The 17571-nt window shown below is 54.3% G+C and overlaps 6 protein-coding genes across 6 annotated transcripts; 3 read left to right on the top strand and 3 right to left on the bottom strand.

Annotated features, from left to right (window-relative positions):
* Nucleotides 1-155: 155 nt before the first annotated feature.
* IWZ02DRAFT_433271 (uncharacterized protein) lies at nucleotides 156-1577 on the top strand (the record flags this gene model as incomplete). Its single annotated transcript, XM_066766279.1, has 2 exons — nucleotides 156-890; nucleotides 957-1577. The coding sequence occupies 2 exons, from the start codon at nucleotides 156-158 to the stop codon at nucleotides 1575-1577; spliced, it is 1356 nt and encodes a 451-aa protein (XP_066622179.1).
* A 1203-nt stretch (nucleotides 1578-2780) lies between these two features.
* On the bottom strand, nucleotides 2781-4249 carry IWZ02DRAFT_271389 (uncharacterized protein). The gene is made up of 2 exons (XM_066763489.1): nucleotides 3036-4249; nucleotides 2781-2960 (listed from the first exon to the last, which is right to left on the bottom strand). The coding sequence occupies exon 1, from the start codon at nucleotides 4041-4043 to the stop codon at nucleotides 3063-3065; it is 981 nt and encodes a 326-aa protein (XP_066622178.1). The 5' UTR covers nucleotides 4044-4249; the 3' UTR covers nucleotides 2781-2960; nucleotides 3036-3062.
* Nucleotides 4250-4281: 32 nt separating this feature from the next.
* On the top strand, nucleotides 4282-7751 carry IWZ02DRAFT_271308 (phosphatase family protein-like protein). The gene has a single exon (XM_066763485.1). The coding sequence runs from the start codon at nucleotides 4423-4425 to the stop codon at nucleotides 7543-7545; it is 3123 nt and encodes a 1040-aa protein (XP_066622177.1). The 5' UTR covers nucleotides 4282-4422; the 3' UTR covers nucleotides 7546-7751.
* A 381-nt stretch (nucleotides 7752-8132) lies between these two features.
* IWZ02DRAFT_271329 (FAD binding domain-containing protein) lies at nucleotides 8133-10154 on the top strand. The gene is made up of 4 exons (XM_066763487.1): nucleotides 8133-8481; nucleotides 8545-8882; nucleotides 8935-9140; nucleotides 9193-10154. Exons 1-4 carry the CDS (start codon nucleotides 8315-8317, stop codon nucleotides 10006-10008), a joined length of 1527 nt encoding a protein of 508 aa, XP_066622176.1. The 5' UTR covers nucleotides 8133-8314; the 3' UTR covers nucleotides 10009-10154.
* On the bottom strand, nucleotides 10154-12971 carry IWZ02DRAFT_271323 (amino acid transporter-like protein). Its single transcript, XM_066763486.1, has 7 exons — nucleotides 12230-12971; nucleotides 11880-12119; nucleotides 11708-11803; nucleotides 11583-11658; nucleotides 11341-11524; nucleotides 11191-11284; nucleotides 10154-11090 (listed from the first exon to the last, which is right to left on the bottom strand). Exons 1-7 carry the CDS (start codon nucleotides 12531-12533, stop codon nucleotides 10300-10302), a joined length of 1785 nt encoding a protein of 594 aa, XP_066622175.1. The 5' UTR covers nucleotides 12534-12971; the 3' UTR covers nucleotides 10154-10299.
* A 267-nt stretch (nucleotides 12972-13238) lies between these two features.
* On the bottom strand, nucleotides 13239-17524 carry IWZ02DRAFT_271333 (tetratricopeptide repeat protein 1). Its single transcript, XM_066763488.1, has 4 exons — nucleotides 16909-17524; nucleotides 16410-16855; nucleotides 14561-16360; nucleotides 13239-14479 (listed from the first exon to the last, which is right to left on the bottom strand). Exons 1-4 carry the CDS (start codon nucleotides 17300-17302, stop codon nucleotides 13478-13480), a joined length of 3642 nt encoding a protein of 1213 aa, XP_066622174.1. The 5' UTR covers nucleotides 17303-17524; the 3' UTR covers nucleotides 13239-13477.
* Between the last annotated feature and the right edge of the window lie 47 nt (nucleotides 17525-17571).

Here is a 17571-nt window from a genome sequence, read left to right as displayed (position 1 = left end):
CTACTGCTACTTCTTCTTCTTCTTCTTCTTCTTCTTCTGCCCCTGCTCGTCGTCGCTCGTTCTCCTACCTTACTGCTTCCCTTTTTCTTTCTCTCCCCCCCCCCCCCCCCCCCCCCGTTTTTCCTTTTCCTCCAACATCGTCATTGCCGCTCAACATGCGTGCTCCGACCATCATCCACCTCCCAGCAACCCTGTCCCCTACATCATCTCCCACTCCCCCAATCACCTCCAAACCCACCTCAATTTTCCTATCGCGCTCCGATTCCCTTTCCCCCACTACCGCTGCGCCCCAGCCCCGCCGCAAAAACTACCTCATCTACTTCATCACCGGCAACCCAGGCCTCATTGGCTACTATGACCTTTTTCTTTCCTATCTGCACCTTAGCCTCGCCGACCGCCTGCCCCCCTCGACCCAGGTCAACTTCGATGTCTTTGGCCGCAGTCTGTCCGGATTCGAGAGCGAAACTCGAGGCGGCTTCTTGCGCAGGCGATGCGCCCCTGGCGGCGGCTACCCAGCAGAGGCAGCCGGTGGTCGCGGCGCCGGTCTGAGACCAGGAGCAAGGCCTCCCTTTGGTCTTGAAGAGCAAATCAAGGGCGCCGAATGGGCTCTTTGGGACCACGTGCAGGGCATGCGAGAGCAAGCGCAAGAGCAAGAAGACTTCGATCCACGGTTCGAGCACGATGACGAGCCCAACATCATCCTGGTGGGGCACTCGGTTGGCGCGTATATTGCCATGGAGATTATGCGGCGGTGGAGAGAAAACTTGACCGTCAACGGCTCCAAGGAGGGCGAAGAAGATGAAGAGCCAAAGGGGAAAATTGCAGGAGCCATTTGCCTGTTTCCGACTGTCACGCACATTGCAAAGAGCGACAGCGGCAAGAAATTTTCTGTGAGTTGTTGCATTTCCGTAGCAGACGTCAGGTCGTGCGCGAACCCCAACTGACAAAAAGCACAGGCATTGCTTTCGATGCCCTACATTGCGCTCATCCTCCACATGCTCGTAACGATCCTCACTTTTTGGATTCCCTCGTTCGTGCTCTTCCACCTGGTGCAATTCTTTGCGCGCATGCCAGAAGACGCCGCGCGAACGACGACGTCATTTATCAAGTCCCGGCACGGGATCCGTCAAGCCTTGCACATGGCCAAAGAAGAGCTGCGCACCATCACCGACGACAGGTGGGACGCAGAGCTATGGGGCGCAGCGACGCCGAGCCCCTTGCAGCAACCGCGTCCAAAGCTTTACTTTCTTTGGGGGCGGAAGGATCACTGGGTCGCCGACTCGACGCGTGAAGAGCTAATCCAGGCGCGCGGCCGCGCCAACTCCAACTCCATCAACCCCAGCTACACCACCACCACCAGCGGATCCACCACGCCGACCATGACGATGCCCAGAATGACGCGCAGCAGCAGCGCCAGGGCCGCCAGTGAGCCTCCCGCCGAGGACGCTTGGAAACCTGTCATGGAGATTGACGATACGGGCGTTCCTCACGGCTTCTGCATCGAGCCCAGGCACAGCGCGGCTGTGGCCGAAAAGGTCGTCGAGTACGTGTGTGAAATGGTGCGCGCGGACTCATAAGCGCCGCCTTGTATCGTCCTGTCCAGCCTTGTCTTTCTTCTTCCCTTCTTGTCGCACATTCTCTTCTTCTTCTTCTGTAGACTTGCTCCTTCCTCGTCTTCTTCTCTTCTTGTACTTGTCCATCGTTTCTTTCCTTATTTCTTCAATTTTACCACCACTGTCATCATAACCCTGCGCCTCTTCTTGATTTTCCTGTTCATTTCTTCATTTGCACTTCTCAGCGTCAATATTTAGGCATTCGCGCATCTCTTCCGCCTTCGTTTTCTTGGTTGGTTTGTCTGGTCAATCGATCGGTCAAACAAATTCTGCTTCTCTAGTACATAGAAAAAAGTTTGCCCATAGTACCACATTGCGCCCGCGTCAAAATAAGCTCGCGGACCTGTTGTCGTTGTCGTTGTCTAGCAGTGCAATACAAGCCTACTGCGGCCAGCCGCACACATCGCGTCGCATCGGCATGGCGTCGCGTCGCGTCGCGTCTGGTCGTCCCGTCCCGCCATCTGCCGGTCCCCAGAGCAATCGCCGTCATCGCCATAGTGACAGGCGGCTACGCACGCATGCCTGCTCCCATCCATGTCGACACCTGTCGGCCGGAAGCCAACGAATGCCATTGCTGCTGCCGGCGAGCCAGACTGGGACAACAGGCAAAGTCAGCGGCCCTTTCTTTTCTTTCTTGGCTTTTGTCGTCATCAACGTCAGCAGCTTGCTTGGGTACCTCCCCGCCCAATATGATTGTCGTTCTTTTCGGCCGTACGTTTGCGCGTTCGTCACAGGAACGAGAGTATCGTGCAGATGTGGCGATGTGGTGTTGGTCTTTTTTGACCCGGTTGCCTCGAGCGCTTGGCAGCGGCAGATTGGCTGTTTGGGGAAGAGAAATGACTTTTTAGTATCTAATGTACAGTACGGGTGTCCCGTGATCCTGGCTGTCTATCTTCGCGGTACCCTCAGCTGTGGCCCTGCACCGTGTCGCCCAACCATGCGCCATTTTCAATCTCCCTAGTGACGCTCTGCGCCTCGTTTCGCAAAAAGACATCATGTATCCAAGAGTGTAACAACACCTGGGGAAATCCCAAAACTCTGCCAGCTCATACAGTGCCCCTGGATGCTTGCTCGATGGACCATGTCATTCGAAGAAGGGAGCCCCAAGACTCCGTGATTGCTTGTCTATGCGTTCGTAAATAGAGGTCTTGACGAGCGTTGAGGCCACAACGAACCTCTTCATTTTGCAGGCGGGCTTTCTTCAGAAGAGCCCTTGGTGATGGTGACGACAGGAGGAAGCTTCTTGCCATCGGGCAGACGCCGGACGAAAGTCGTCCTGTAGGTCGGCGCATGTCCCGGAGGCGGACGGTTGAGGCGGCTCAATTCGCGCACTCTGGCATCATCGGCCTGGATGAAGTTGGTGAAAGTGCCAAACGGCGTCTGGACAGGGGCATCTGCAACGTAGTATATATCAAAACTGACGTTGAAAAGGGGCAAAGATTTTTTTTTTTATTTACCAAAGTCTGTGCGCTGAGTGAAGAGCTTCAGCAACGCGTCTTTGCCCATGATGTCGGGCCCTGATCCAGGCGGGGCTGCGCCTTGCTGCTGCTGCACAGGCAACTGCTGCTGGAACGGAGCGTGCTGCTGGACTGCTGGGGCCCGTTGCTGGATGCCGGCTGGATGGGCCATCGACGAGTTGACAGCAGGGCTCTTGGCAATAGGTGCAGCGTGGAAGAACTGCGTGTCGGCCGTCGGAGCAAACATTGGAGTTGGCATGGCAGGTGCGGGTGGCTTTGGCAGACTTGCGGCCGGCGGAGCGCCGTGCTCGTGGATGGAGAAATCGGCATCGGCCTCGCGTTGCTGGCCAAAGAGTTCGCGCAGCGAGACCTGGCGGCCCATGGGAACGGACTGGGGTGTCTCCTGATGATCGGAGCTGGCGAAGTCTGGGTTCAGGTGCTGCATGGCCTTGCGAGAGGTCTCGGCCATGCGGGCACACTCCTGGATCATGCGAGCATTGATTTCGCGAGCCTCGGCGGTCGACGATGGAGAGGGTTCCGAGAAAATCCAGAGGCCGAAGAACTGGGAGTCGGCTTCGTTCTGGTTTGGAACGTTGAGAATGACAAAGTCTTCGGTAACTTCGACGTCTTCGGGGGTCTTGAGTTCGGCGATGAAGTTGTCGAGAGAGCGGCGGTTCAGGATGACGACAGCGTAGCGCGTTGATCCAATTTCAGAATTGGTGAGCTGGACGACGAACATAGTGCCCTCGATGCCCGATTTCTCCCACGTGCTGGTCTCAACGGAAATGTGGTACAAGACGACATAGGGGGCGATGGATAGAATTCCGGTGATATTGGGGTCTTGACGACGTAAGACGGACAGATTGATCTCTTCGGTAGTCCTAGGACCGGGGGCTGGAAGATTGAGGTCGTTCTGGTTGGGATTGGTGTCGGTGTCGTAGTCGGATTGGACTGGATCCTTGGAAGGAGACATTGTTGGAACTGAAAGGAGGAGTGGGATATCAAGTCAAAAGGCTGTCTGCGGTGGAGCTAGAAAGAAGGACTCTGAAGAGAATGGAAGTGGGAGAGTGGTGATGGTGATGGTGTTTGTTGTTGCACTGGACGTCACCCACCCACGTCAGCGACGATGGCGGTGGCCCGGCAAAACCACCCAGCGGCCACGTCATTCCAGAGCCCCACGGCACCGGGGGCGAAGGCTGTATGTAATGCGTCATTGCTGGACCCTCCACCTGTTAATTCGCTGCCACCTGACCCAAAACACTTGCGTCTCTCAACTCCCTCTGCCACCCCACCGAAATGTGATCTTACCTTACCTCCCTCTCTTCCCCTCTCTCCCTCCCTTCACCGCACGAATGCCCCCCGAAACCGACCCCGCGTCCTCTTTGGACCAGTCCATCCCGGGCGCCTTCCCTGTCGCCGTCTCTGCTGCATCCTCGTCCACGCCCCACAGCCTTCACCAGGCCATATATGCCCGTCGAGCCGAGTACGTGCGTCCCAAGGAAATCCGCATAAAGGTTGGCACTTGGAATGTCGCCTCGTTCAAGGATACCCACAAGGACGTTGCCTCGTGGTTTGTGCGCGCCAAACCCTTCGACTTCCCCTCGTCAGCTGTCGACCCCGCCGTCCCTACTCAGTCTACCGCGGCACCTACAACCAGTGAAGAACCCCCTCGAGAAAATAGCCCAGTCCAAGACGATGTGACGGACCAGACAAACTCGGCGTCCTCTGAAGCTGAGAGCACCCCGGACGTATCCGGCGATGTAGACCTTTACGTTCTCGGCCTCCAGGAGGTTGTCGACATCACTTCAGCTGCTGAAGCCTTGCGACCATACACGGACCCTACAACTGCGGCCAAGTTCAAGTCTTCGATGGAGGATGCTCTGCCAAAAGGATACAAGCTTGTTGCCGAGCAGCAATTGATTGGTCTACTCCTGCTCGTCTTTGCGTCTCCGTCTGTCGCACCAGAAGTGAGATCTGTCAGCACAGCTAGCGTGGGGACTGGCCTCATGGGATACATGGGAAACAAGGGCGGCGTTGCTGCGAGGATAGTATTGGGAGAGACAACAAGGCTTGTCTTTATAAACAGCCACCTGGCGGCCGGCGCAGACAAGACGGCTTTGGAGAGACGGAACTGGGATGCGGCTCAAGTCGCAAGTCGGGCAAAATTCGATCCCATAGTCGACTCCATGGGCGTGTCCCATGTAAATTCTGAATCCCTGGGCGAAGAAGACTTTGCCTTTTGGTTTGGCGACCTGAATTACCGGCTGGAAGGCATGCCAGGAAATGATGTCCGACGGCTTCTTATGCTGCATGCGCGCAACGAGTACGACGTCTCCCAAACATCAGCCAAAGCATCCGAGAGCGATGAGATCAGTATTCCATCTTCTGCGCGGAAGTCGCTGGACACAGCCAAAGAGGATGACGCGGAGAGCACGTCGGAATCCGTCGACCCAGATGACGTGCTCAAACCCGAGCCACTTCCACCAAGCCTGGATCCTGCTTCGCTGCAGGCCACCTTGGACTCGCTCCTTCCGCATGACGAGTTGCGTCAGCAGCAAAAGGCCAAAAAGGCTTTCCATGATGGATGGAGAGAAGGTGACATCGATTTCCTGCCGACGTACAAGTACGATGTTGGCACTGTTGGCGTCTTCGACTCGAGCGAGAAGCGCCGCTGCCCTAGTTGGTGTGACCGCATTCTCTTCCGAACGCGGCGTGACAAGTCAGCTTATGAGCAGAAGATCAAGGAGGAAGACGAGATCAAGAAGCGCGACGAAGAGATGAAGAAGGAAGGACTGGACTCAACCAACGATGACGAGGTCTTGTTCGAGTATGACCCTGCCACAGACGCCGACGATGACTATGACGAGTTCGCCGACACGGGAGAGGAGCCAGAGACGGTCACGACCAAGGAGGGCTTTGATGACGAAATTCAACTCGAGCACTATGGCGCCTACCAAGAGGTACTGTCGTCGGATCACAAACCTCTCGTCGCGGTGTTCCGAATCAAGTATGACAGCGTTGTGCCCGAGCTCAAGGCTCACGTGCTTGCTGAGGTTGCCAAAGAACTCGACCGAGCAGAAAATGAAGGAAGACCTGGAGTGACCTTGATTGTAGAGAGAGATCACAGTAAGAAGGAAACGTCGGACGGCAAGCAACAGAGCTTTGACGGCGTCAACTTCGGGCCTATCCGGTATCTTGAGGCCAAACGCCGCAACGTCACGGTTGCAAACACTGGCCAGGTCCCCGCAACAATTGGCTTTTTCGGCCAGCCTGGTAGCGACGAGGATCAGGCGAAGCTTCCCTCATGGCTGTCGATGAGATTTGATCGCGAGCCTGACAAGGCAGGGGCCGCTATCAATCCGCATTACACCCTTGACCCCGGTGAAGCGTGCAACATTGAGCTGGAGATCAAGATCGATGACTTGCAGCTTGTCCGAGACCTGAATGAGGACCGTGCGCAGCTTGAAGATATTCTTGTACTACGAGTCAATGACGGAAGAGACCATTTCCTCCCGATTCGAGCAGAATGGCAACAATCAGCATTTGGGCGTTCAATAGACAAACTCATCCGAATCCCAGAGGGCGGAGCTCGCAAGCTCCAACACAAACGCATGAGCAGTGATGGGGGCAAGAAGAGCAGCGACAATCGCAGTAGCGGCGACTCCAGCAGCCCGGGCACGAGATTTTGGTCAGCACCCAGGGAGCTGTTCCAACTAACCGAGTCTCTTGAAGATCTCCTTGAGCGTGCAGTGGCCGAGTGGGGCATGATGGACCACGAGGATGGAACCCTCGCGCCTTGGTCTGTAGCTGCTCAAAATACTACGGGGTCGGGCTGGCCTTTTGCTCCTGAAAGCTGGACGTTTAAGGATTCGAACGCTAGGGAGAGGATGAAGTGCTCCATCGCTGACGCGATTGACGATGACAAGCCCGTCGAGCAGGCCTTCGACGCCGAGGACACGTCAATCATGAAGCTTGAGACCCTTTCTGAGACGCTTGTCCTCTTCCTCAAAAGTCTGGAAGACGGCGTTGTACCAGCGGACCTCTGGACGAAGCTGGAAGCTGGCTACGATGACCATACCAAGAGCAAAAAGCAACCTTCCCGGGACGAGGAGCGCACATGGATACTGGAAGTGATTGGAAAATCCCCCAACCACTCGGTAACTTTTGTACTCATGACCAGCATGCTGGGCCGTGTGGCTACTGAGATCAGGAACGCGGGCAAGGGTGACGCAGCGGGCATCACCAGCCCTACTAGCCCAATTAAGAGAACGTTGACAGCGGTGGGAGGCAGGATGAGGAGCGCGAGCGAGGCGCAGAAGAATGCGGCACAGAGTGTGGAGAAGGGATTGGCTGGAGCACTGGCAGAAGCAATGATTCGGACAGGCGAGAAGGCTGCCGGGAAAGACAAGGACAGGCAGTTGAGAAGACAGAGGATGATGCGGGCGGTTGAAGTCTTTGTCGCGCCTGATGCGTGACGTTGATGGCATTGGAGATTTTGGCACTTGATACCCAAGCTTACCTACGAAAGAAACACTTAAGAGGACGGCAATGAGGAGAAGAAAGGTTAAGCGAAGCTGCATGTTTGGCAAGGCGGACCGAGCCTCCTCCGTCCGTACTTCTCACCCCGGATTCATCTTCGTCCCCATCGAATATCGACCAGCCATCCCAATCTCGGCTGCTGTTCCTCTTCTTTTTAAGCGACCCTGCAGACCGACGTGAACGTCTGCTGCGTCCAACCAAATCTCGCCACGCTGCACCCGACCCACGATGTCCCTGGCCGTTTCCTTCATGTACCTAAGCACTGCCCGCTTCACTGACGACGCTTGGTACGTGGTCGCGGCATCATGACGCCTCCCAGAGCAAGACTCAACTCTAGCCATCCTAACCTTAATCCGTCAAACGATAAACGCGACCTAGCCTCTTGCGGGATCGTCCCGGGCCGTGGTCTTGCTTTTGGCAAGTCTTTTGCTTTCTTGGGCTAAGCCCTACGATCATTGTACAGTAGTAGGCTGACAAGCTTGAAGCCGAAATATGGGCTGTTGGACGGCAGCGCCCTTGTTCGTCGTCTACGGCCTGCCCGACCAAACTTTCTCCTTGAAAAAGCCACCCGGATGGCGCACAAGAGCTGATCCTCCAAGCACACGCAACTCTGCTGTGCATTCGCAACCTGTATAAGTACTCACAGGTCGGCCTTGGAGTGCCGTGGTTTCGTCAGCGTCGAGTTTTGGCCGTACTTTAGCAATCATGTCTCTCCTCTCCTCCACTATCGTTGGCCTTTTCGCCAGCTCCGTTGTCGCCGGTGCCTTGACCTGTGATACCCTGACATCTCAATTGCAGTCAAATTCGGTCGACGGATTCACCATTGCGTCTTCGGGGTCCACGGCATACGACAACGAAAGCAGTGCTTACTGGTAGGTCCAGCGAGATAACCTTCCATCACGGAAGCTTTTCGGACCAATGTTAACGGCCCTCAGGTCAGTTGGATGTGCGGATTTGAAGCCCTCCTGCATCATCGAACCCACCGATGCCCAGGGAGTTGCTGCTGCAATCAAGGTTCTCAATGGAAACAACGAGACCTTTTCTGTCAAGTCTGGTGGACACAATCCAAACCAGAACTTTTCAAGTATCAGCGACGGCCCGCTCATTTCCACTGTCAACTTAAAAGAAATCACATACGATGCGTCCACTAGCACCGTGCGCGTGGGTGCAGGTAATAGATGGCAGGACCTCATTGAAGTTCTCCAAGAGCACAATGTCGCTGCTGTCGGTGGTCGCATCGGTCACGTTGGAATTGGTGGCTTCATCATTGGTGGTGCGTTTACATCTCGATTGTTCTGATCGATGTGGCCAACTAACGATTTCAGGCGGTCTGAGCTTTCTTTCCTCGCAGTACGGATGGGCAGCAAACAATGTAGAGGAGTTCGAAGTGGTGCTTGCCAACGCGTCCATCGTGACTGCGTCGAGCAACCACAACTCGGATCTTTACAAGGCCTTGAAAGGAGGTGGTGCGAACTTTGGCGTCGTCACGACCTACACACTCAAGACTCATCCCATTGGAGAGAATGGCCAGGTATATTCTCTTCCACCACTCCCACGCCAGTTGCAGACTAATGATTCTGTAGGTCTGGGGTGGTAACCTCTGGTTTGGAGGCGACAAGAACGACGAAATTCTTGCGGCGGTACAAAACTTTACGCAAAACTACCCGGATCCGAAGGCCGCCATCATCGCCACGTCTGAAATCACAATTGCGAGCCTCTACCAGCAATGGGTCATTTTCCTGTTTTACGATGGGCCTGAGCCCCCCGCAGGTGTCTTTGACATGTTCACGTCACTCAATCCCACGATCAACAACTGCAAGAACCGCACCTACGCCGACCTGTTGACCTTCAACAACTGGGCCGTCGTCAATGGCTCCGTGTACACCATCTCGACGGCAACGTCGCCCCTTGCCAAGGACGTCAACACCACCGCTCAGCACCTGCAGACGTGCTACCAGCACTGGGAGAACGTGACGAATAGCATGTCGACGGTCCTCGGACTCATCGGCAGCTTCGCGTTCCAACCGTACCCAACGCTCTTCGCCAAGGTCGCTCAGGAAAACGGCGGCGATCTCATGTCGTTCGACGAAGATGCCGACCGCATCATCTTCGAGTTCGACTACTCGTACTGGCCCGGCACTTCAGACACGGACGCGCTCGTCGACCAAAAGACTGTCGAGCTCTACGGCGGCATGAAGGACATCGTCAACCAGGGCGTCTCGGATGGTCGCCTTCCTGATGTGTACAGGCCTGTCTTCATGAACGACGGGTACTGGAGGGAGGATTACTGGGCCAACATTCACAAGGATTCGCGAGAGTTTGCGCAGCAGGTCAGAGACTCGGTCGACCCTGGCCGCTTCTGGAACAACAGGCAAGCTGGTGGGTTCAAGTTGCCGTGAGCCATGACCTTGCTTTGATTGTGTGTACTGTCTAGTCATCTGGACAACTTTCAGCGTAGCATTTTCAGGCTGTTGTCTCCTTCCCATGTACCGGTAGAAAATAAACCAGAGAATTGTTGATCTTTGAAAATGTTCCCAAGTCTTTCAGATATCTCTTCCTTTGACGCAACATGTCTTTTGAATCCCCAGGTGTTGCTGTTCTTCTAGCCCAAGATTCTTCCATCTTTTCTCGATGCTTTTTTTTGTCATTGAAATCTCAAGCACAGAGTACGTCGTCCATCTTCCAAAACCTCAACGCTTCTCCTGCTGTGCGACTGACTGCTCTCCGCCACTTCCAATAGCGTTTCCTACAGCATCATGCTCCTCATCCCACTGTCTGATCTCACTGTTCGGGACCTTGACGAGCTGATGCAGAACCGACCCATCGTCCAGGGTGACAGTTTTCTGTCGCATTTTGTAGCCGCCAAAGTAAGGCAGCACGAAGATCCACAGCCAGTAGTAGACGATGCAGGCGAGTATGATGCCAATGCCAACGACGCAGTACGTGGCGTACCAAAAACTGACGTCTCCTCCCGTGGCGCCACCGAGCGGCGGATACCACGGCATGATGAGCAAAAACAGGTTGACGGCGAGCGTGAAGATGATGGCAGCGTCCCAGCAGCGAAACTCGCTGCGGCCAGCGCCGATGCGCTTGCGCTGCCGGCGAATAAAGTAGACGCCGAGCGTCATGAGGAAGGTGAAGACGGCCGTCGGATACGTCTGCAGATCGACGATGAAGTTGAAGGCGTCGCCTGCGGGCGGTGCCAAAATCATCAGGACAGTCATTCCCCATTTGAGTAGGTAAGGTCCCAGTGGAGTACCAAAGGGCTTGGTCGATACCCAGAACGGCGTCCACGGGAGCATCCCCTGCCGGCCGATCTCGCGAATCACCCTCGATTGTCCGATGAGTACGGCGAGTAAGTTACCAAAGGCGCTCATGACAACGAGGAAGTTGAGGCCCCGCGCGGCGCGCGTGCCGAAGATGGCGCTGAAGAAGAGTGACGCTACCGTTTGTTCGGACTCGACGATCGCTTCGGCGGGGACTTGGACGTGTCAGCTTTTCCATGGGATGGACTGAGAGGGCAAATGCGCTGGTTCTGGATGGGGACAAGCAGAAAACTTCACAGAAAGTTATCGACTTACCGGCTGCAAAATACGCGACATTGCAGAGGATGTACAAGATTGCTACAAGCAACAAAGCCGCGGGCGCAGATTTTCTGACCGTCTTGATTGGGTCCTTTGGACATCGTTACTTATATCCCTTCTCATTCGAATCTACTCACTTCAACATACCTTTATCTCGTTCATGACGTTAAAAGCATTTTGGTAACCAGAGTACGAGAACGTGATCTTGACGAGTGCGTTCGCTATGCTGTAGCCATTGCTCGACGTCCCAGCAAAAGAGTCGTGGAAATTCCTCATTGGATCGGCCACCTTGGTATTCCCACCAAGACAGACCAGCCCGGCAATGCTAATGCTGTGAAAACTGTTAGCCGGCCATTACCCTTGGTGCTAAAGGATTTGGAAATGCGTACAACACGAGCGTCAAAACCTTTATCAGTCCAATGGCGTTCGAGAGATGTAGTGAAAATCGAGTGTTGGCAATCATGACTGTGGACATGTAAGCCACCATCATTGACAAAGGTAGAGACCTCCGCACATATTGTTGCAATCGTATACGATGCCACCGCAACTCCTTTTTGCTCCCAGGCAGTCGCTTCTCGATCAGCCATTTTGAAAAGGTACTGTGCAAGGACTGACAAGAATTAGCGTAATGACTCTTGATCCCGATTTTGACCTTGCCGCTGCGAGTAGAGGCATGTGTGACTAACCCACGGCGTTACTGCTGCTAAAGCTCAAAATTACAGTCTGAACCGCGAAAGCTGTCGGGAAGAACCATTTCGGCCTCGGATAAGCGTTTTCCAGGTAGACCGTCTCGCTGCCGGATCGAGAAGGGAAGTATGAGGCCAGCTCCAGGTACGTCCCAAGCGAGCAGCACGAAATGATGAATCCGAGAACCCAGTAGATGAGGCTCATGCCCACGGATCCTGTGGCGGAGAGAATACTCGAGGCTACACATGCTTATCAGCCACCGTTTCCTGTCTTGCGAAAGGGCTCCCCCCGAAAGCGCTTTACCCAGTTGAAGATGCTTCTCTCGAAGGACGATGGAATCGAAACTTACCAGTTGAAAAAACACCTGTCCCGACCATCTGCGAGATGTTCAAGAAGATGATCGAAATCCAATTCACTTCGTAACCCAGGGGAGACTCCTTCTCCACGGGAGCGCCAGTCGCTACCTGGAAAGTTGGTATTGAGCCATTTGTGCCCTGTTCTCCAACAAAGGCCACGCTTCCCGTCGTCCTGATGACAGACGATTCAGCTCCAGGCGACACGATGCGACGTATAGAGGAGTGGTGGTCGCCCTTTGATTCGATATCGTGGGATGCGCGATAACGCGGGGCGTTAGGGTTGACGTTGACATCCATGGCCCCAGGAGGCTGTGCCGATGGCGAAGCAGTCCAAGGTGTCCGCCTTTCTGTACCTTGACCTCTGTCGCGAGGAAGTAAGAGGAGAATCGATTGCGGCTGGCTCGATGTCGAAATCGATCACTGCAGAATAAGGGCAGCGCACAGCATTTTAAACCGTATCCCATCTGCCGACCCAAGTATGCCGAGGATTGAGAAAGCAGTAGTATGGCGACAATCTGTCGTGGGGCTAAAGTTACATCGTGCAATGCCAAAAGCCGATGACGCGATTGGCCGGCCGGCGTGGGAGGTGATGACCGTCTTCTCCGCAGTAGTTTGTCGTCGCACGCAATGAGTCCCTGGGTATTGGTGCTGCGGCGCAGGAATACTAATGTTTTCATGGCTAGCTTGATGCATAAAAAGGTGCATGCATGACGAAAAACCCTCTTCATCCTTTCTCTTGGCCGGTATTTGTGTCGGAGCTTCATTATGAGGTGCTCACAGCTTTAGGCTCTGGGCCGTTGCCCTCTGCACGTTGAACTTCCGAATCGTTTGGAGCATGTGCTGCTATCGCTTCATGGGCCCTCAAGTTCTGGTTCAGCGGGAGAGGAGCTACACTGCCGGGAGTTGTTAGAATAATTGAGCTCCATCGAAGCGCCACAGAGTCTCTTCTGGCAAACACACCTGCAGACGGATGGGTCGAATATCAAAAGAGGCTGATGGTTCACACTTGACACCAGTACCACGAAGAAGCTTTCGAAAGTTTTCGCCTTGTCCACCTGTGGCCTCCGGAAAGCTATCTCCATTTGCAAAGTAATCGAGAACCGCAAGGGGAGAAAATGCACACCAAGCTGCCGCATAGACATTTCCTCCCAACAGAACCCCCCGCCTTTTCCCAGACGCCCATGCTAATGCAGATAAGACTACCAAGTAGGCAGTCATTGTTCATCAGACTGTCAACGCGACTATTCGTCAGCTTCTGGCATCGACGTGTCGCCATCGCCGTCGACAGCACCATTTGCTGGCTTAGCGGAGTCTTCTTCCTCATCGTCATCGACCACCCTTGCAGGCTTGCGCTGCCTCTGCATCGAAACCTCGTCATCGCTCTCCGGAGTCTTTTCAGCGTCTCCCTCCGGCTCGTCATCGTCCAAAGCGTTCTTACCACCCTGAGCTGAGTCGTCCCCGAACAAATCGTCGTCGTCATCGCTCTGAATGAACTCGGCTGACTTGAACTTGCTGCTTTGCTTAGTCTTGCGCTCGAGTTTTCTCTTCTTCTTCTTGCGAGGGCGCTCATCCGCGGAATCGCCGGGCGTGGCCGATGTGGTAGTCCTGCGTCTGCTGCGGCGGCCTCCAGCCTCGCCATCTGAGCCATCCCCTCCTTCAGTATCACTCTCTTCGCCCTTCTTCTTGCGTTTGCCACCGCCGCGTTTGGTCTTTGTGCGCTTCTTTCTCTCTCCGGTTTCTGAGTCGGTGGTCATTTCCGCATCCTCCCTTCTCTTCTCCTCTTCAAGTCGCTGCGTGGCCAGCTCCCTGTCCCTTTCGCGCATCTTTTCTCTCTCGGCTGCAATGGCCCGGAGCCTCTCCTCCTCGACCTCTTTCAGTTTCCTCTTCTCGTCCTCCTTCTTCTTGATCTCTGCCTCCCGCTTCTCCCTCGCCTCCTTCAGCTTCGCTGCATTCTTTTCTTCGTACTCCTTTTGGCTCTGCAACGCCCGATCCAGCTGCCTTTTGATGGTATTCCTACCCATGTTGGCTCTTTGCTCAATGTCGTTGCGAGGATACGGAGGATTGGGGGATTTGGCAATGGCAGTAAAGGACTCAATGGCTTCATCCAAGCCACTGACAGCAATTTCGACGTCTTCCAACGTCCGAGAGTTTTCGGGCAACGCATATATGAGCTGGGCTATCGATATCTGGACAAAGGCGACGTTGAACTTGAAGTGAACTTGCTCCGGCGCAACCTCCAGTGCCTTTGAAAGTCAGCAAATGAGCTTGATTTTTTTTAAAAAAAAAAAAAAAAAAAACCCCCGATCAAAAAGTGTACCACTTACCCGTCGAGAGTAGTCCAAAGAAGTCTTCATCGCCTGGATGCTCTTGTCTTGCTTGCCCTTGAGCATCCAGGCACGGCCAAGACAAGCCAGAATCGTTGGATCCCGCGAACGATCTTTGGCAAGAGCAATCTCATAGTTTTCAATGGCCCGGGTGTACTGCTTGGTCTCACACAAGGCATGTCCCAAGTTGATGTAAACACTTGCGTCCTTGAGGGTTTCCTTGACCTTGGAGAAAAGCTGAATCGCCCCGCTGTAGTCCTTGTTGCATTCGATCATAGCAATGGCGATTCCCTGAGCAGCGTACGCATTCTTTGAATCCAACTGCAGTGCTTTGTCGAAGAACTCGACCGCCTTTTGATACATTCTGCGCCGCTTTTCCTTGTCTTGCTCGGTGTCTCGGCGCATCTCTCGTGCGAACATCAGGTGCATGTTACCCATACCTGTGAGAGAGTAACGATCGTGCTTGTCGCACTGCACTAGGGTGTGTTTGTAATGGCGCTGCTCCTGGTCCTCGTTGATGTTGTTCGTCCGTTTCTTGGCCTTACTGATGTACCAGCCGTACAAAGCACGGACCTCGAGGTTGTTGGTGTCAGCCTTGTACAGCTCTTGCATGGCTTTGGGACCTTCTCCTTGCGGGTCCTGTCGGAGCTTGATGTAGGTGAGCCGAATGTTTGCATCGACGTAATCGCTGTGGCGCTGAAGCAGTCCCTCGTAGACCTTTTTGGCTTCATCGAGCATACCCTCAGCTTCGTACGTGCGAGCGAGAGAGTAGCTAATGGTAGTGACAAGAGCATCGGTGTCGATGGACTGGTCCCGGTCGCCAACCTTCACGCAGGCATTGAGGGCGGACTGAAATAGCTCGCGAGCTTGCCCGTACTTCTCTTGCTGGTAGTAGAAGCACCCCATGTTGTTGAGCAATTGTGGAGGCAAGTTCTCTCGCATCTGAGCAACCCATGCCTTTTTGGCTTCCTCGTAGGCCTCTTTCGCAGCTGCGTCGGCTGCCTTGTCGCCCGTATCGCTGGGCTTTTCTGGCTCCTCGGGGCGATCCTCATCAGGAATCTCATCCATCTCCATTTGCTCAACCTGATGGAGGCATTGGAGGCTTTTCTCAGGGTGATCTGATTCGTACAGCCTCGCCAAGTTGAGGAGCACGGCCGAGTCTGGAGAGACTTTCTTTTTCGGGTCTTTCCATGAGGACCTAACCCCTTCCAGCAGACCAATTGCCTTCCTCAGCTCATTCGACTTGTTTTCTTTCGTGTTGGAAGCCTGCGCAGTGAAGACATCCTCGGCGTACAAGGTGCCTAGAAGAGTCATGGCCTCTGTACTTTTCGATTGCTGGATGATTTTCTCTAACCGAAGCTTCGCACCTTCAAAGTCTTGCATCATGATGCGAATTTGGGCCATGCCAAATTTGGCCGGAAGGAAGCCTTTGTCTTCGCCTCCGCGCGCGTTGTCGGCTCTCTGGTAATGGTCGAAAGCTCTTGGCACGTCATCTTCGTAATGAGACTTCCTGCCAAGAAGGTACCAGCCATCACTTGCCACGGCGTTGACGTCCGTGAAGTCGATTGAGCGCCGGGACAATTTTTCGACTTGGCCCATGGCCTTCCTCATCAAGAAGTATCCACCAAAAGTGGCACAAGTAAGCGGGTATTTGTTGTCCAACTTGAAGGCTTTTTGCGTGTACACCGTCATGGCCTTTTTGTAGATTGGCTCAAAGGCTGGATGTGTGGTGGGATATTGCGATGATTCGTTTAGGTGGTATAGTCCAAGGAGAATGTTTGCCGTTTTCGAATCAGGGCACTAGAACGGTTAATTTCGACTATGGGCTGATGGTATGGATTGCTCTTACCAGTTCAAGCGACCTTTGCCAGGCGTTCTTCGCATCCTCCTTGTGTCCCAGCTGCCATAGACAGCAACCAATACCAATTCGAGGGTCCGGATCGAGCATGCGGGGCTCTAACTCAAGCACTCTTTGGTAGAGCTGAAGGGATTCGGTATACTTGCCAAGTGAATAGTTGACCCTTGCCTTTCCGAGCACGGCCATGAGATTTCTTCCACCGTAGGCACGCAATGAGTCGTCAAAGCATTTGGCAGCTTGTCGGAGAGCGTCTGTTCTTTCGGCACTGTCTGGAGCGCCTGACTTGGTTGGGGTAATAGCAGATGCGCGCAGAAGGTAGAGAACGCCTCGAGCGAGGAAAAGAGGAGCATACGACGGGCTTATGCGCGAGGCGTCGTTCAGATTTGCCGTGGCTGCCTGAATCCACTGCTCCTTGGTCTTGATATCGGAAGATCCTTCTTCTTTGCGTTAGCAATATGGTCGACAGCATTTCTGCTTCACAGAATCATACCTGGGCGAAGACGAGGGGCTTCGCGGCACATGCACAGGTGTAGCCAGAAAAGCGCGCTGAGGATGCTGAGCTTCTCTTCAGCCGGTGAACGGCTAAACGCCTCTCGCGCCTTAAGCAAGATGTCAATGGCCAAAGTCGTCTTGCACTGTTTTGCGTATGCCAGTGCGATAGTCATCCAAGTATGCCTCGCGACGCTCTCGTTCTCAAGCAGGATGCACAGCTCGGTTGGATCGTCCGCCAATTCCACCAGGTCTATTTCAACCTGTTCGACAACATCGCCCTCGGCGACTGTCACATCGATGACAGAGGGGATTTCTGAGAAGCGGCGAGATTGGATGGTGTTTTCGACATCATGATGGCCATTGACGCCGTTGGCGATGCCGTTGGTAGCCATCAGAGCAATCCAGGCGTTGAACTTGCGCAAGAGGTAGAGAGGAGTTGTAGTCGCGCAATGGGGTAGAAGAGAAAAGCGAAGAGCTCAAAGTCCATCTGAGGGGCTTCGAAGGTGAAGCGCTCCACACGGGGGAGCAGCAGTGAGGGTGAGTTGTGGAACGGTAACTGCGTAGGTAGTTAGGTTGCGAAGAGAGTAGAACGAGGATGAAGTACTGCTGCTGGTGTTGGAGCTGCGCGCGACGCGGCGGCGGTCGGCGGTTAACATGGTCC

The sequence above is a fragment of the Phyllosticta citriasiana genome, assembly GCF_038021145.1.
Source record: "Phyllosticta citriasiana strain CBS 120426 chromosome Unknown IWZ02scaffold_7, whole genome shotgun sequence".
Classification (NCBI taxonomy): Eukaryota; Fungi; Ascomycota; class Dothideomycetes; order Botryosphaeriales; family Phyllostictaceae; genus Phyllosticta; species Phyllosticta citriasiana.
Note: the sequence above shows the minus strand (reverse complement) of the source record. Positions and strands in the feature narration are given on the sequence as shown.

What these genes read in the sequence shown, in the direction of transcription:
- IWZ02DRAFT_271329 (XM_066763487.1), top strand. Translation starts at nt 8,315, where the DNA reads ATGTCTCTCCTCTCCTCCACTATCGTTGGCCTTTTCGCCAGCTCCGTT. An exon ending in AACGAAAGCAGTGCTTACTG is followed by an intron (nt 8,482 to 8,544) that starts GTAGGTCCAGCG and finishes AACGGCCCTCAG; the next exon opens with GTCAGTTGGATGTGCGGATT. An exon ending in TGGTGGCTTCATCATTGGTG is followed by an intron (nt 8,883 to 8,934) that starts GTGCGTTTACAT and finishes TAACGATTTCAG; the next exon opens with GCGGTCTGAGCTTTCTTTCC.
- IWZ02DRAFT_271333 (XM_066763488.1), bottom strand. Translation starts at nt 17,302, where the DNA reads ATGGCTACCAACGGCATCGCCAACGGCGTCAATGGCCATCATGATGTC. An exon ending in AGCCCCTCGTCTTCGCCCAG is followed by an intron (nt 16,856 to 16,908) that starts GTATGATTCTGT and finishes AACGCAAAGAAG; the next exon opens with AAGGATCTTCCGATATCAAG. An exon ending in CTTTGGACTACTCTCGACGG is followed by an intron (nt 14,480 to 14,560) that starts GTAAGTGGTACA and finishes TGACTTTCAAAG; the next exon opens with GCACTGGAGGTTGCGCCGGA.
- IWZ02DRAFT_271389 (XM_066763489.1), bottom strand. Translation starts at nt 4,043, where the DNA reads ATGTCTCCTTCCAAGGATCCAGTCCAATCCGACTACGACACCGACACC.
- IWZ02DRAFT_271308 (XM_066763485.1), top strand. Translation starts at nt 4,423, where the DNA reads ATGCCCCCCGAAACCGACCCCGCGTCCTCTTTGGACCAGTCCATCCCG.
- IWZ02DRAFT_271323 (XM_066763486.1), bottom strand. Translation starts at nt 12,533, where the DNA reads ATGGATGTCAACGTCAACCCTAACGCCCCGCGTTATCGCGCATCCCAC. An exon ending in AAGGTTTTGACGCTCGTGTT is followed by an intron (nt 11,525 to 11,582) that starts GTACGCATTTCC and finishes CAGTTTTCACAG; the next exon opens with CATTAGCATTGCCGGGCTGG. An exon ending in TGTCGCGTATTTTGCAGCCG is followed by an intron (nt 11,091 to 11,190) that starts GTAAGTCGATAA and finishes GACACGTCCAAG; the next exon opens with TCCCCGCCGAAGCGATCGTC.